The 14,642-nt window shown below is 51.7% G+C and overlaps 4 protein-coding genes across 4 annotated transcripts; 2 read left to right on the plus strand and 2 right to left on the minus strand.

Moving 5' to 3' along the window:
* Positions 1-2,078: 2,078 nt before the first annotated feature.
* Positions 2,079-2,488, plus strand: BO94DRAFT_585080 (uncharacterized protein; the record flags this gene model as incomplete). Its single annotated transcript, XM_025615673.1, has 2 exons — positions 2,079-2,398; positions 2,458-2,488. 2 exons carry the CDS (start codon positions 2,079-2,081, stop codon positions 2,486-2,488), a joined length of 351 nt encoding a protein of 116 aa, XP_025468063.1.
* A 1,215-nt stretch (positions 2,489-3,703) lies between these two features.
* BO94DRAFT_545790 (J domain-containing protein) lies at positions 3,704-6,125 on the plus strand (the record flags this gene model as incomplete). The annotated part of the gene is made up of 5 exons (XM_025613258.1): positions 3,704-3,733; positions 3,790-3,874; positions 3,953-4,179; positions 4,259-4,916; positions 4,972-6,125. The coding sequence occupies 5 exons, from the start codon at positions 3,704-3,706 to the stop codon at positions 6,123-6,125; spliced, it is 2,154 nt and encodes a 717-aa protein (XP_025468064.1).
* A 1,253-nt stretch (positions 6,126-7,378) lies between these two features.
* On the minus strand, positions 7,379-8,587 carry BO94DRAFT_464580 (Zn(II)2Cys6 transcription factor domain-containing protein; the record flags this gene model as incomplete). Its single annotated transcript, XM_025608073.1, has 3 exons — positions 7,379-8,105; positions 8,193-8,290; positions 8,384-8,587. The coding sequence occupies 3 exons, from the start codon at positions 8,585-8,587 to the stop codon at positions 7,379-7,381; spliced, it is 1,029 nt and encodes a 342-aa protein (XP_025468065.1).
* Positions 8,588-12,080: 3,493 nt separating this feature from the next.
* Positions 12,081-14,523, minus strand: BO94DRAFT_48148 (D-arabinono-1,4-lactone oxidase). The gene has a single exon (XM_025608863.1). It carries the CDS (start codon positions 14,188-14,190, stop codon positions 12,442-12,444), a length of 1,749 nt encoding a protein of 582 aa, XP_025468066.1. The 5' UTR covers positions 14,191-14,523; the 3' UTR covers positions 12,081-12,441.
* Positions 14,524-14,642: the final 119 nt, after the last annotated feature.

Here is a 14,642-nt window from a genome sequence, read left to right on the forward strand (position 1 = left end):
GTTGTTTGGTTTGAGAGGATTGTTTGGGTTTGGTTTGGCCAGCGTTCAACTACGTGGTTTAAGTAAACGGATGAATGGGAATTGAACTGGAAGGCAAACGAAACGAACCCACTCGACTAGATAGTTGGTTAGGCATGCATGTACGGAGTATCTACCTAGATGCCAAACACATCAGCAACTATCTACTTAGGCAGGTAGGTAGGTAGATAGTTCGTCCGGGCAGCAGCTCTAAGACATGTGTCAAGGTCGGATTAGAGCCACGTCAAGTGAGCAATAAAAAAAAAAAAAACTTTGACTTTCGATCTCTCTTTCCTCTTTTTGCGCCGAGATCTGCAGATATTTGGGTTTTTGTGTTCCCGTGGGTTTTGTGGGGATTAAAGGTAAACCCTGTTAGTACTATTAGGTAGTACTGTTTGTACATATGAGGGATATGGTCTCCGGGTCTTTTTGAGGGATTATTATTCGATTGGATTTTGTAACTACTTAGATGGGAAGTTACCCTACCTGGTACCTGTCTGATTTATTGATTGACTACTTACTTACCAAGAAAGGTGAGAATGAGGAGAGGAAGGGCGGGGGAAAAAAGCAAACCGCAATAATAGGGTTTGAGCATCCCACGTCTTTGCCTGCTTATAGTAAGTATCTGCTATATAGATACTATACAAGTTAAATGCGGAGTAAATAGGAAACGTCAAACGGAATCCCTGTCAGAATTGACAACATGTCCCAACGCATGCCCGAATCCTCCCGTAGTCGCGATGCTGCCGAAGTAGCCGTGGTAGGATGTTGTCATCTCCTGACTGGATTGCCGGGCCTGGTATGCAAGGTAATTTTGGGACCTTCAAACCGCGTCATAATACCCGCTCGGCCCGTACGGCATCCACAGCTCGCCACCCGGCTCTGGATGAAACGGGACTGAGAATGTGGTGGAAGTAAGAGATTTGCTAGTTAATCTTAGGTAATACACATAGTAAATTGAGTGTGGGTAGGGGATGAAAGTGCGTGGTGGTAAAGAATTGACTAAGAATATTGCGTGCCGATCTAGATCACATGACCTCACACTGGGGCCAAGCGGCATCGGAGCTGGTTTGGTACGGTAACCGAGGACCTTGTTTGCTCTGATTCGGGGCCGAGAACCTTCTTGCATGGCGTCAGACCACTCCATTTCTGGGTGATTTTTTGTGTGGCTTTTACCCTTTGTTCAACGTCTCCTGATGTCGAATTCCGTTGATCCCGGGTTTTGTCGCACCGTGGATGATGGGGGCCCTTTTTTTTTTTTTTTCTTTCTTGGTGACGACTGGGAATTACTCAATTGGTTCGTTTGAAAGGGTTAGGCAGCCGGGCTGAGATCAGAATTTTTCTTTTCTCTTTCATTGTAACTCCGTACAAGGCAACGGAAGGTTCTCACTGGTTCTCCAGCAGGGTTCAATAAGGCAAGGAACCTTAGGCATGGACAAGAATAGGTTTTTCTCACTAAGAATGGGCATTAGTTAGGTCATAAGTGACTCAGGAGAACCCTAAAGTGAGACTACGGAGTCGGCCCTGTGCTCCGTATTCCGTAGGGCCACTAGTAGGCGATTTGGTGCGAGCTAAAATCATACGCAATTCAGGTTCGCCATGAGACCAAATTTCACCATCGGCAAGCAGGCTTAGGTATTTCTGCTTCTAGACTGCATCAGAGTGGAGTTGGCACTCCCGAAGTAGGGGATGCTGGGTGGATCCCCTGGGCCGGATGTGAAGATTTTCGTCCTGCTTTCTGTGCCTCCGTAACCTTATTGGGATGTAGTGAGTCACACCACAGCTCCAACCCATTCGCATCATCCTCGACTACTACTATATATATTCCCCGCCCTCCCGTATGCATCTCCTGATCCCTTTATTTTGATTCCCTTTTCACCTCATCTCATCCTTCCCAGGGGTGATGGTCACTCCTTTCCTTTCCGTCCTATAAAAAGCTATACGGACAATATTCCCTCGGGTTTATTGTTTGTCTTGACCTACCTACCGGCTTTGATTACGACGACCTCCTACAAACCACCAAAAGAAACAGGTATCATCTTGCGCCGACTGGACGGAGAATGGGCCAGAGGCACAACAGACGTCGCACACGACCCCGATCCCGAAACCGCAGTGTCAACAGTATTCCGTTCGCACCGTTCCCACGACCTGTCGACCTTTGCACTTCAGCTGTTCCCTCCGCACTCGACTGTCCTGAAATACCCGCCCTGACCTGGCATTATGGGCATTTGATATGGCAGAAACGTGACCGTGCGCTGAGGATGGAGGCTTCTACGCTAGAGGCAGAGCAGTGTCGTCTATTTGGCGGCGTACCCGGTGACGATGTCGGTCTCTGTTATCGCATGTTGGAGTACTTCGGTGGACTCGACTACATCGATTGGTGAGCTCCTCCTGCCTGGAAGCATAGTCAAAACACCGCTTCTAACCAACCTATCTCAGTCCACAATCCTTGAACGCACTACCTGGATGATTCTCCCTGCAGATATCATTTGCCTTTTTGCAGCAATTTTCATAATTGTCGTCCAGGCGGTGGAAAAAATCTCAAAAATCGAAAAAGGGACCGAAGGCATACCCAGATGGCACGCAACCTCAGCCGAACGCCAACGGGCCCATCCCTACGATAAAACCCGACATCAGCGAACCAGACGATTACCAGCTCTCGAAAAAAGGCGAGAGAACCAGTTTCAATGGAGGACCCAAGTCCGTGACTTGCAGCAATGAAGATCCCTCTCTCTGTACGAAGAAAGAGGCGATTGGATTGGTCTTTTGAAAGGCTTGGCCATGTGATTTCTGGCATGGAGGAAACCTGCACGCTTGCGACGTTGAGATCAAAGGCTCTGCGTTGTCGAGGACCTTGTTCGCTTTGGTGGGTGGAGTTCGTGTCCGACCCAGCATCCGGTCATTGACGACGCTTGAATTCCCCACGGAGCGGGTGAGTCGCCCGCATTGTCATGGGCTCTTTTCGCATTTCCGCCTGCACAGCGTGTAGGGGACTCCGTTCTCTCAACTAATACCCAGAGCTGGCTCTGATGCTCGAAGTTATGAGGAAACGAAAAATCAAAAGTTTGGGCTGGCGTTATTTGTTGTCCATTTATGGGGGACAAACAAAAAAGAGGGATACCAGTTTTATGATGAAATGAAGCCTGGATGTGAATGCTTGTATGCCTGTTAATACGGGTTCCTTAATGCTAGTAGATAGACCTGAGAGCTGTACAATATGTACCAAAATTTCACGATGTCAGTATAGTGACAGCAACGATTGATCGATGTGATAAAAGTAGTAGTAGTAGTCATAAAGTAAGGTCGACCCAAAAGTCAGCGCATGACCCTGAAATCCTGAATAATTGGGCCCAAGAGCCACCAGACTCAGAAGGGCAGGCGGTGAGGTCCCCCTACGGCCCCGTAAAGGACACGGTCGATCACAAGGTACAACCGGCGCCGATGCGATAATCCCAATCCCATCTCGAGATACTCCGTCGTGCTCCTCTCCTCCCTCCTCCACCTTCCACACTCTTTTGCTACGTCTGAAGGGATCATGCTCCTCAAATCTACCACCTGAACCGTCTATTTTTCCCTCTGATCTGCTGGACATTTCTGCCACGCAGCATAGTTGGTGTCCAGGAGACCCTCTTTGTTCAGTTCTGCCCGTTGCGGGCGACCGTGTCCATTGTGATTTTGCTTCACCATGTCTACTGACTACAATTATGACGACAAGGTAGGTGCTCGGTCGGATCCAACATTCTTGGCTTGCCGTAACTGATCTTCTTACAGGGACAATTTTTCCCGTTCTTTGTCCTGACCCTCACCAGTCTTGTCACACTCCCTCTCACATATAACCTTCTCCGACCGAGCAAGGGTTCGTACAAACCTTTTACCCTCTATGCGGAGGTTTTCTCCGTATCAACTGCATACTAACGCGTCCTCCCATTGGCAGGTCTCGAAAACACCGCTCCCCGGATAAAATCCGAGTTCAAGCCGGAACATGCAGAGCTTATTGAGGCGCAGAAGCGCAAACGCCTGCGCAAGGAGCGCCGAATCAAGCGCATAGTCACCGTCATCGTCGGGTACGCTGTTATGGCATGGATGGTATACTTGATTATCGTCACTGCCAGGATTACGCCCAAAGTTTGGGACCCGTATGACATTCTGGGTGTTTCAAGGGTGAGCACTCAGTCCACCTGGCGTTTTGGACGCGTTCAGACACTACGGGTTTACTAATCGAGGCTTGATTTTTTTTTAGAGCGCCGATGAGAGAGCCATCTCAAAGCACTACAAGCGCCTCTCACTTGTCTACCATCCGGACAAGATTCGCCCGGACCCCGCCAAGAATGAGACTCTTGAAATGCTTAACGACCGTTTCGTCGAGCTGACCAAGGCCTACAAGGCGCTCACCGATGAGGAAGTGCGTAACAACTACATCCAGTATGGCCATCCCGATGGCAAACAAAGCATGAGCATCGGTATCGCTCTGCCCACGTTCGTCGTTTCGGAGGGAAACTCCAAGTACACTCTGCTGGTCTATGGTGCTCTGCTTGGCGTGCTCCTGCCCTACATCGTCGGAAAATGGTGGTATGGCTCTCAGCGCTACACCAAGGAACGTGTTCTTGTCGCAAGTGCCGGAGATATCTTCCGAGAGTACAGAGAGGACATCACGGATGGCGGCATCGTCAACGCCCTGTCCACTGGCGCTGAGTTCAAGGAGATGCTGCAGGGACCAAAGACGGATGCTGGACTGGCCAAACTCGAGAAGAAGGTTCTGGCTGAAGATTCCTCCTTCCTTTCGCCCGAAGACAGAAATGTTATCAAGAGTCTGGATGATTCCAGCAGACGCAAGGCCCTTGCATTGCTGTGGGCTTACCTCGGCCGCATTGACCTGGACGACACTACGCTCAACGGAGGTACGTGATGCTTGCTACGTATACAGACAGCCTGCTAATATCCATGTGTCTACAGAGAAGTACGAAGCTGCACCCATCGCTTTGTCGCTGAATGAAGCCTTTACTGCCATTGCACTTGCTTTCGGCAACGTCCGGCCAATTCTGGGCTCTTTCCGCACATCGCAGCATCTTATCCAAGCTGTTGCTCCGGGATCGTCACCTCTTTTGCAGCTGCCTCACTTCACCGAAGAGGTTGTTAAGTCCGTTCAGGGCGCTGACGCCAAGGAGCACTACACCGTCCAGAAGTTCATGAGCATCCCCGAGGAGAAGCGTCGCAGCCTCACAGTCGGCGCAGGCCTCCTGTCTGAGAAGCAGTACACCGCAGCCACTACCGTCGCCAAGCAACTCCCCGTTATCGAAGTATCCCGTGCCTTCTTCAAGGTCATGGGCGAGAAGGTTATCACCCCTAGCAGTCTGGTCCAACTGGTCGTCAAGGCCCGCTTTGTCCCCCCTGGCTTCTCGAACGTTCCGCAAGTCGACCCAGTCGAACTGGAAGACATTGACCCGGATGAGGATGACCTCGACGCCATCATGGGCCGTAAGCCTGCCAAGAATAGGACCACTAAGCTCGTGAACGGCGTCAAGGTCGAGGAGAAGGTTGAGGCCATTCAGCCCCCCTTGGCCCACGCCCCCTACCTGGCTCGCGATCACTCTCCCCGGTGGCACATCTTCCTGGCCGACGCCAAGCAGGGTAAGATGGCCGTGCCACCCTTCACCTTTACCACTTTCGACAAGCCTTTGTTCGACGCAGATGGCAAGCCCACCTTCAACGTTCAGACCCTCAAGATGCAGTTCCAGGCTCCTCCCCAGGTCGGAGACTTCACCTTCGTCCTGAACCTGCTCTGTGACAGCTACCTGGGTCTCGACACCAAGATGGAAGTCACTCTCCACATTGACGACCCCGCCAAGGCAGCTGCTTTAGACGAGGAAGACGATATCAGTGAACCCGACGAAGGTAAACTGACCCACTTCAACCCAGCAAGCCACTCAATGCTAACAAAATCACCTACAGACTCGATAGCCGGTCAAATGCAGGCCCTGAAGACCGGCCAGCCCCCTAAAAAGAAGACCAGAAAGCCGTCCGAGGAATCCACCGACGACGAGAGTGATACCGACGGAGACGCAGGAGACACTAGCGACACTAACACGGAGACCGACATTGATGATTAAGCTTAAGCCAGTCAGTCATCAAACGCTTGAGAGTACGGAGTCAAGAAGCAAAGAGATCAAAGAAGGAAAAAAGACCTTCCTTCTTACACGTCCATGGAAATTATTTTAATTGGCATGATATACTACTTACTACATACACATTCACATACATACAAAACAAAAGAAAACAAAACCATACTTTCCATAATTTTTTTTCTGTACCTTGTTTGTTCTGATTCTTGCATGGAGGAGAGCATGTCTGACCTCTGCTTGCGTTGTTGCATTTCCTGTTTAATTTTCGCTATTCAACCATTGCTTTTTTTATTTTTTTTTATTTGGTTATTTTGATTATTTTTTTCTGATTGAGCGATACACCGCAGGTCCGCATGAGCGCTTCACTTGTGGGTCGGTTGCGTAGCGGGTGTGGCTTGCATGGGATCTTGGAATGTTTGCTTGATTGCTTGCTTGCTTTTGATTTGCATCATTTCATTACAGATACAGGCAAACCCCTCATGATGGGTTTGTTTGTTGCTGTTGGACCTTTGACTCATTTTTTGTTGGTTTTGCTTGTGTTAGATTGTCAAGCATTGGGATAGGGAGTTAAGTCTTTGTTGAGTCATGCATGTCTTGTTGGGGCTTGATGCATGTGTCTCCGAGCCCTCTTATCTCGGCTCTTTTTTTTTTGTTTTTCTGCTCTTCCCTATTGATGCATGAATAATTTGGTAGTGTAGTATAATATAGTAAACTGCTCGCTTATCATTTCTTATTCTGGGGCACTTGAGAAAAGAAAATAGGACCAGAAGAGAAGTTAGGCTGCGAGTAGAAGCCGGTGTATATGATCGAGCCCAAGATAAGACTCGATACTGAAGGCCTATAGACTAAGGCCAAGGTCTAATGAATGAGTAAGTCGAAGACGATGAAGGAACCCCTCAACGCCTGTGACCTTGCTTGTACATGTTAGTGGATCCTGTCTCGGTTGGATGATGCGGTCATCCAACAACCGATGAAACGCCATGCCGGGTATGTAGGATAAACATTGCTGAGAGCTCGCAGGAACACCCAAAGGTTATGATATGCACGATGCTGTACGCAACAAGATACAGGGCTAACAGAAGCAAGAGGCGGACAAGAGAGGCAGTCAGCCTGTATGATGTGTACGTACAAGGAATGAGAGATGGACGGCTAGTGGATGCCTGCTCGAAAAAAGAATGTGTAGAAAAGATAAGAGAAGGACCGGGGCCGCTGGATAGAGACTCCATGGCATGACACCATCTCTATCCACACGTATACGCCCAGCCAGATGGAAGAGGCGGATAAACGGACTGATGTTCTTGTACATGTAAGTTATAGTCACTCATCATGACCACAGGGAATCCAGATGCCGTTGCAGGCTGTTGGGATTCCGGCCTAGCTGTCACTTCAGCTTCCAGGCGGCTCTTGGTGGGCCCTTCATCACAGCTGGCACCCATATAGTAATAGAGTGAATGTCCATGGTCGGCCATGGGAGGCACGATATCTGGGCTTTTAGGTTCAACCGGAAGGCCAGTTGGCTCCAAACTCGGTCGGGGCATCGCCATGGGATGGTATCCAGGATGAGGGTAGCCATAATGTCCCGAGTGAAGCGGTTGAACAGGCTGCAGCTCCCATTTCCAAGGCTCATTTCCCTTGGATGAAGGGGTAATAGGACTGCAGTTACTTGGGGAAGGATCCGGGGGTGTGGCCGGTTCTGGCGAGGGATCCGTTGTAGCGCTGCAGTCAGTCGAGGTGGACAGAAACCGCAGGTAGCGAAGGTCTTCCGAATCTTCCTCAGGCTCATCCGGGTTCTCCTCGGCTTGTTTGATCAGCCCTAGACGATCCAAAATCGCATGTGTCAAAGGATGACCATCCGAGACCTCGACCAGAGGCTCGCCAGGGAACCCCTCTTTGTCAAGACATAATTTGTAGAGCCTCTGGAGTGCTTTCACAACCAGCGAATGGTGTGATTCCAGCATTTCGACGAATCTGTCCCAATGCGCGGCGGCCAGTCAGTCTCGATAGTCCGAGGACGTGGATATACCAAAAGAGCGGGTGTAGAAGTCATAGCCTTACCCTCGAGAGTACACCTTGGTCTGCGTGGCTTTTCTTTCCCGGAAAAGACACGGATGATTGTAGGCCGAACAACGGTTGCATGGCTGTTTCCCATCACACTAACATGAATGAGTATGGCTGGCCATCGAAGACTGCACTGAGGCCAAGATGGATGCAAAAGACGACATAGAAGAACCCAGCACTTCACCAACCTTGGTCTTCTTGACTCTGCAACGATCGCATGCCTTCAGCACATGCTTGCGCTTGACACGAAAGACGCGCTGGTCATGCTTCTCCTCCCCAAGGCCTGCGCGAGACTCAAGCTGCGATAAGGATGAGACTGCAGCAAGATTGTAGATGGCGTCTGGGAAGCCTGGGATATGTGACTTAGGTCGCAGTTTTGGCTGGCGCGACATGTTGCAGGAAATCCAGGCGCAGTCAGAATAACAACAGAAATGAAAAGGCAATGGCGCACACCGGGGGAGAAGAACAGACGGAGGGGGCCTGATATGATATGGGACCTGACTAATCGATCGCAGGTCGCGAGAAAGGAGGGGGAGGGGTAGATGTCAGATTGCTCAGGAGGAACAAGCAGGTGGGGTGCGAGATTTTGCTAAGGGGCAAAGAGGCTGAGAGCCCACGCCTGAGGACATGTTGATATCATTTTTATTTTCCCATCGGGAAAAGGCCTGCATCTCGAGTGCCCCGCACATACATTCGGCGCTGCTACCCCACTCCGACGTATATCGCCTGAGAATGCGATGGTGACGTGGAAAGCGGCCTGTCACGATATCAACCGGCACGGTCGCTCGACGTCCTTCAGGCCGTTGTGGCTGTGGCAGCCTAGCAGGTACACCAGGGGCCCCCGCAAATCTCGAGCGATAGCTTGTCCTTCTGCCCATCACGCCGGCCGATACAGGTGACCTCCTCAATTTGCTGGCGCGAGACACGCCAGCAATCATGCCTGTCGACGGTCCGAGCCGTCAGAACCAGAGAATGCCCATGGCACCGCTCATCGGCACTAACCGGGCACAACCCTGGTCATTTGGGCAGCGAAAGGTAAGAGGAATGTGTTCAAGCCGACCTTTGGCGCCATGCCAGTGGTGGCCCTTGAGGGGCATCGTCGGCAGTCAGGTACTGGGCCCCGTCGCGTAATTGCGACAATTCTCGCTTTTCGGATTCCGTATCCTTCTTACGCTTCTCCCTCCTCCGCATGCACTCTTTGGGTGAGACATGACCATCGAACAGGAAGCCGGAGCTGCAGTATTCAGGTGAAGCTTGGAACCGGTGAGGAAAGTTCAATACCACCTTCTGTCTCATAGGCGCCTATCGGGCGATGCGACGGCTGCCATTGGCACACGGATGACCGGCTCCATAATACTTTGAATGCCGCCATGCAATCGACGAGCGCGTGCTTTGCGCTGGGCTCAGCGTTACGCCAAGGTGATGAGTCGACGTTGGCCCAATGGCATGGGCTGTCACTTACCTTTCGATTTTTGATTTTTCGATTATTCAATTTTTCGTTTATTCAATTTCCTTTTATTTTTCCCTCCCGCAGATTTCCAGGCAATCACCTGCACAGGCATGTTTTGCTGAACTAGGCTTAGTAGCCAGCAAAAGACGTCCCATTCCCGAGAGAAATGACCGCGGCAAAGTCGGGTGGCTCCCTCCAGTCAACAAAAGCCGCATAATGCTTTTATTTCCCGGGAGAGCCAGTCGCCGGGGGCTTTGCAAGCGCAGTATTGTAGACGGTCTAAAACAAGGCAGGGGGCCTATGTATTGCTAAACGCACCCCGTCATCTCAGCATTAACGCTCTGGATGTGGCGCTGCTGCCATGCTGGAGATGATAGGGACACAGTAAAATCACCTGATAGATGATTGAGATGTCAACCTATGGGTGAATACCCTGCCAAGGCCAACCGTAGGGATGCGCAATGGCATTGTTGGTGACAATTGTGCAATAAACATTGAGTAAGCGTCAGCTCAGCAGGCTGCAGTTAACTGGCGAGGTGCAGAGGGGTTGCACGGCGTGTGCTTATTGCATCTCTGCACGAGTCGAGTCCGCCAGGGAAAGTATCCGTGCATAATGACCTGTGTAGAAGGCGTGGCCGGAAGGGAGAAAAAGCATGGCATGGACATCTTGCATGGGGGCTTTTTTGGTAGGTTTCCTGCAGTCCGGTTGTAGGATCTGTAGAATATGCTAGTATCACATTTAGTTCCGATGGCACGCCAGAAATTTTCCTCCACTTCGAGGAGCCCAGGCAGTTGGTGCCATAGCAGGCCAACGGGGCCACCAGAGTTCGGATAACACGCTCCAGTCTTAGCCGTGAAACTAAGAGCAGGGCCGGCCGGGAAGGCTTCCCCTCTCTCGCCCGCTTTGATTGAGGGGTCCGAGGATCCTGCGTGGGACGCAAGTCAACCGCACAGGCAAGTTGCAGGGAAAGGTCCGTCCACCTGCAGGGCCTTTGCCAGAGCGGAGGGGTAGAACTTGGTTCTGGATGGTTTTGGGGGGGTTTCTCCCCGCCTGCTTAACCTTGAACATCCTGTGAATTAAACTTCCGTCAAAAAAATCTATACATCTAATTGCCGTGTATCCTCAGGAACGTGCTGGCGATGATGTGGCGCAGGCCTGGCGCGGGGCATCGAGAATGCTGCTCTCCTCGCACCCCTGCTGAAGGCTAATGCCCGTGGTGAGCATCCTGCCGATCGCCCTGGGCATGGTCGGTCGTGGTTTAGGCAGAAAGGATTTTGGTAGAGGCCATACAAATGGACCGAAGGCAGTCGGGTATGGGATTGGAAGACGAAGATTGTAAACGGAACGGGGAAGGGGAGGTTTGAGGAAGGGAACTGGAAAAGCAAGAAGTGAAGCGAAAGGGTAAAAAAAATAATGATGATGTTGGATGGTTCTGTGGCCGGGAAGGGGAGGAGCCAATCAATTAGCGGCCAGTGCGACTTGTCCGCTCTTCCTTCCGGATTGTCTTCGTCGGCCTTTCTTCTCTTCCCTTATTATGAGCATGGAATCGACGTCCTATAGCTGAGGCTATTCCAAACAAACCTCTCGGGTGTACAGATGCCATGGTCTCATGATTAGGATCATCATAATCACCACCATCATCATCATGATGACACTCCAACAAACACGTTCGCCGAGAGAGAGAGAGAGTCTGATACAGAGCAAGCAAGCAAGCAAGCGGTAAGAGCTTCTTCGATCAGTCTATACATCCACCTCTGCCGCAAGCCCAGCCATCCTGGTATTACCTGCATTGCATGGCATAAACTAGCATGATCGGTTTACTTTTTGCCCTGGGAGAACAGCCAAGCCAATGGACGATGAGGAGACACATCTTTTGCGCTTCTTTGGACCCGGATGGGCAGCAGGGATCGAGTATCCCATATGGCACAGAGTAAGTGAGGCCCGGCATTCTTGGTTGGTCTGAAGCGGCAGTGCTGATGCTGGGACGCGGCGGTTCGGGACAGGCAACTTCTCGCCCCCGACGAACTTCGCGCAGATGCTGAACTGTCAGCCTACTCACCGGGTAATTGTACATACGTATACGTGACTCTGGGGTATGCGCATACGTCCTCTCCCACTCGTGGCTGCCACGAAGGCCTGCTTTTGGCCCGCCTGGACTCCGTGGCAATACCGTCTATGTAGTACCCCGACCGGATTACTTACAGACAAGGGACGAACGGACGCCTTTGCCTGGAAGAGCTGGTAATGCGCTTCCCAAAAGCACCTGACAAATCGAGAACTAGAACCGAGGATGTGCATCCTTCCTCCTTCCCGTGTATGGCACGTATCTCCCTGGGGAACAGGATGCTCTCGGACATCGACCGGTGTTCGATACGGAGTGCCAATACTCCGAGGCCTGCGGCCAATGAGCAGATGGGCGAAAACCGGAGTGATCTTGGGTCAATCGCTACTCGTCAGAAGCCAGCTGAAAACCGGAATAAGCAAACAGACGCGGCCAATCACGAAAAGTTCTCATGAAAATCCAAGGATCACATTGATGAGTCAGGAATGGGCATTGAAATCGATGATTTGCTTTCTGTACAGTAAGACAGAGGACGGGAGAAATAAAAAAATAATAAGAAAAAGAAAAAGGAAAAGAAACAGTGAGGCAATAAAGTACACGGTCACTTGGATGATCGTCAGCCAACAGGAATCCCGGATCTGGCCATCCCAGCCGACCACCCGCACATTGTCACATTGGAAAACGCGCTCCGTTTTGTTTGCTATTCCCAAGCCTCTTGTCGTGATCCTTTCACTCACGCGCGGTGATCAGGAAGGACAATGCTGGCCTCTCCCGCCGCAAGAAAATCAAAGCTCTCGTCGCTCGTTGCTGTTGTGGGAGGACTCAGACTTGTTCCGTCCGGCAAGCCATGGAATTTCTCTTTCTCTAGCGCGGGCACGAACGCAGCCTGACGGGCTTCCTTCATTTCCCATCGTTTGTCCCCGATCCACTCCATGCCGTCACCAGATCCGCGGACGTCTGCCTTCCGACGAGCCTTTTCACGCTCAAGAAGCGGGAGGGCGGCCGGTCCGGTAGAGGTCGATTCATCCTCGTTACCAGGCAAGGCCAGATTCCGGTAGTGCCATTCACCCAGGAACATGCCGTCAGGGTCCACATCCTGGCGCACCTTTAGCCATTCGGCCATGTCCTCACCATACAGATCTTTCAGCTCGTCTCTTGTCGTCTGGAAATTCTTAGCCCAATGCGGTCTTGCGCTCATTTCTCGCATAAGCCACTCAAAAGCCTCGTAATACCGGTCCGTGCAGGGGGGGTCCCGATGGTATGGGCGATAGAGGGTCGCATTAAGATACAAGGTCGGTCCATCGGAAGATGTGGGGTCTAGGAATGGACGAGGTGCCTGGTTGTATGTAGAGTCTGCGACTCTGACCTCGATGGGACAATGCACCCACAAGCCATCAACGGGGAATGGAATACGCGCTGTTTCAGGATCACCATTTAGCCAGGCGGAGAGTCGACTGATCGCCTCCGGGCCCTTCTCCAGTGGCAGTGCCCACTCATTGACAAATTGCGAGTAGAGACAGTTCATTAGAAGACCAGAACGGGCCGGTTCGATAGCTTCCGTCACTATCGAGCCCTCCTTGAAGCCATACTGCAAACCAAAAACAAGCCATTCCACCCACGGCAGGATCCGAGGGAAATAATTGGCTAGGGCCAGCAGATTATGGTAGATATGGTATCCGACTGTTTCTCCATAGAAGGTCTTTGGCGGAGCACGCAGAGGGAGGTCGGTTTTGTCGGCATGCCAAACGACCGCACTCTTCTCATAGGGCATCCACCACACCCGAACATATTCATGCGATGTCCACAATCCGGACGACCACTCGGACAAGACGCTGGACAGCTTGCGTCGTGTCTGTCGCCAGGCAACCTTGAACGTGGGCTCCGCTTGCAAAGTGATCTCGACGATGATACCAAGCGCTCCAAGAGAGATAAGCGCTGCGCGAAAGAGGGAAGGATTATTAGTCGCACTACACCACACCAGCTGTCCGTTAGCCAGCATGAGAGTTAGCGATAAGATGCACTCGGAAATCAGGCCATGCTGGAGCGAGCTTCCATGGGTGCCCGTCGAGATCACACCCGCAACAGACTGACTGTCGATACTACCTAAGTTGGACAACGTCAAGCCATGCTTTTCCAGCTGGGCACCCAGGTCTCTCAATCGGATACCGGCCTCGACCGTCACGATACCCTTTTCAGGCAAAACCTCCAACACCCGGTTGAAATCATCCAGGTTCACGAGCCAGGAAGACGTGCAGGTGAGGTCGGAGGGGGAATGGCCGCTGCCGACAGTGACCAGGCGACGACGACAATGACGAGCCAAATTCACCAGTTTCCGAATTTCCTCGAGGGACTGAGGGCGCACGTATAATTCCGGCCGCGAGTAAAAGGTCTGCGCCCAGGTGTGATGAAGGTGATCGGTGGTCGCGCGGAAAGGGACCGTGGGGTCGACTCGGACGAGCTCGCGAAGCACGGCGGGGTCCATGGTGGTCCTGCACGATATCTGCACGGCACGATATGACAGGTCTGATCCGCAGCAGAGAGCAGATTTCCGTATCTAGAGCGATAGGTGAGAGGGAATGGTCGCATGCGCTCAATCACGGCATACTGAACCAGAAAAGAGGTCTGGGGTCAGGAAAGGCCAGTGATTTGCCGCGGCGAATGAACCGAGCAGGACTGAAAGAAGCCAGAACCGCCTTAAACCATGTCGAAAAAAAGGCGGAACTGGATGATGGAAGCCCGGCGGCGGATGGCGACCGTTCCTTCCCGGGGTGGGTCGGCACCTTACGGATCGGGGCTGTCTCGGCCGTGATCTCATCACTCTCCCCTCCTTCCCTCTTAGGATGGATGAATGCAATGCAAGAGTTGCCGATCAGAGTGGTCTATAAAATGAACTATCATACACAAGATCCCCAATATCTCCATCGAAATGAATAA

The sequence above is a fragment of the Aspergillus sclerotioniger genome (assembly GCF_003184525.1).
Source record: "Aspergillus sclerotioniger CBS 115572 chromosome Unknown BO94scaffold_12, whole genome shotgun sequence".
Taxonomy (NCBI): domain Eukaryota; kingdom Fungi; phylum Ascomycota; class Eurotiomycetes; order Eurotiales; family Aspergillaceae; genus Aspergillus; species Aspergillus sclerotioniger.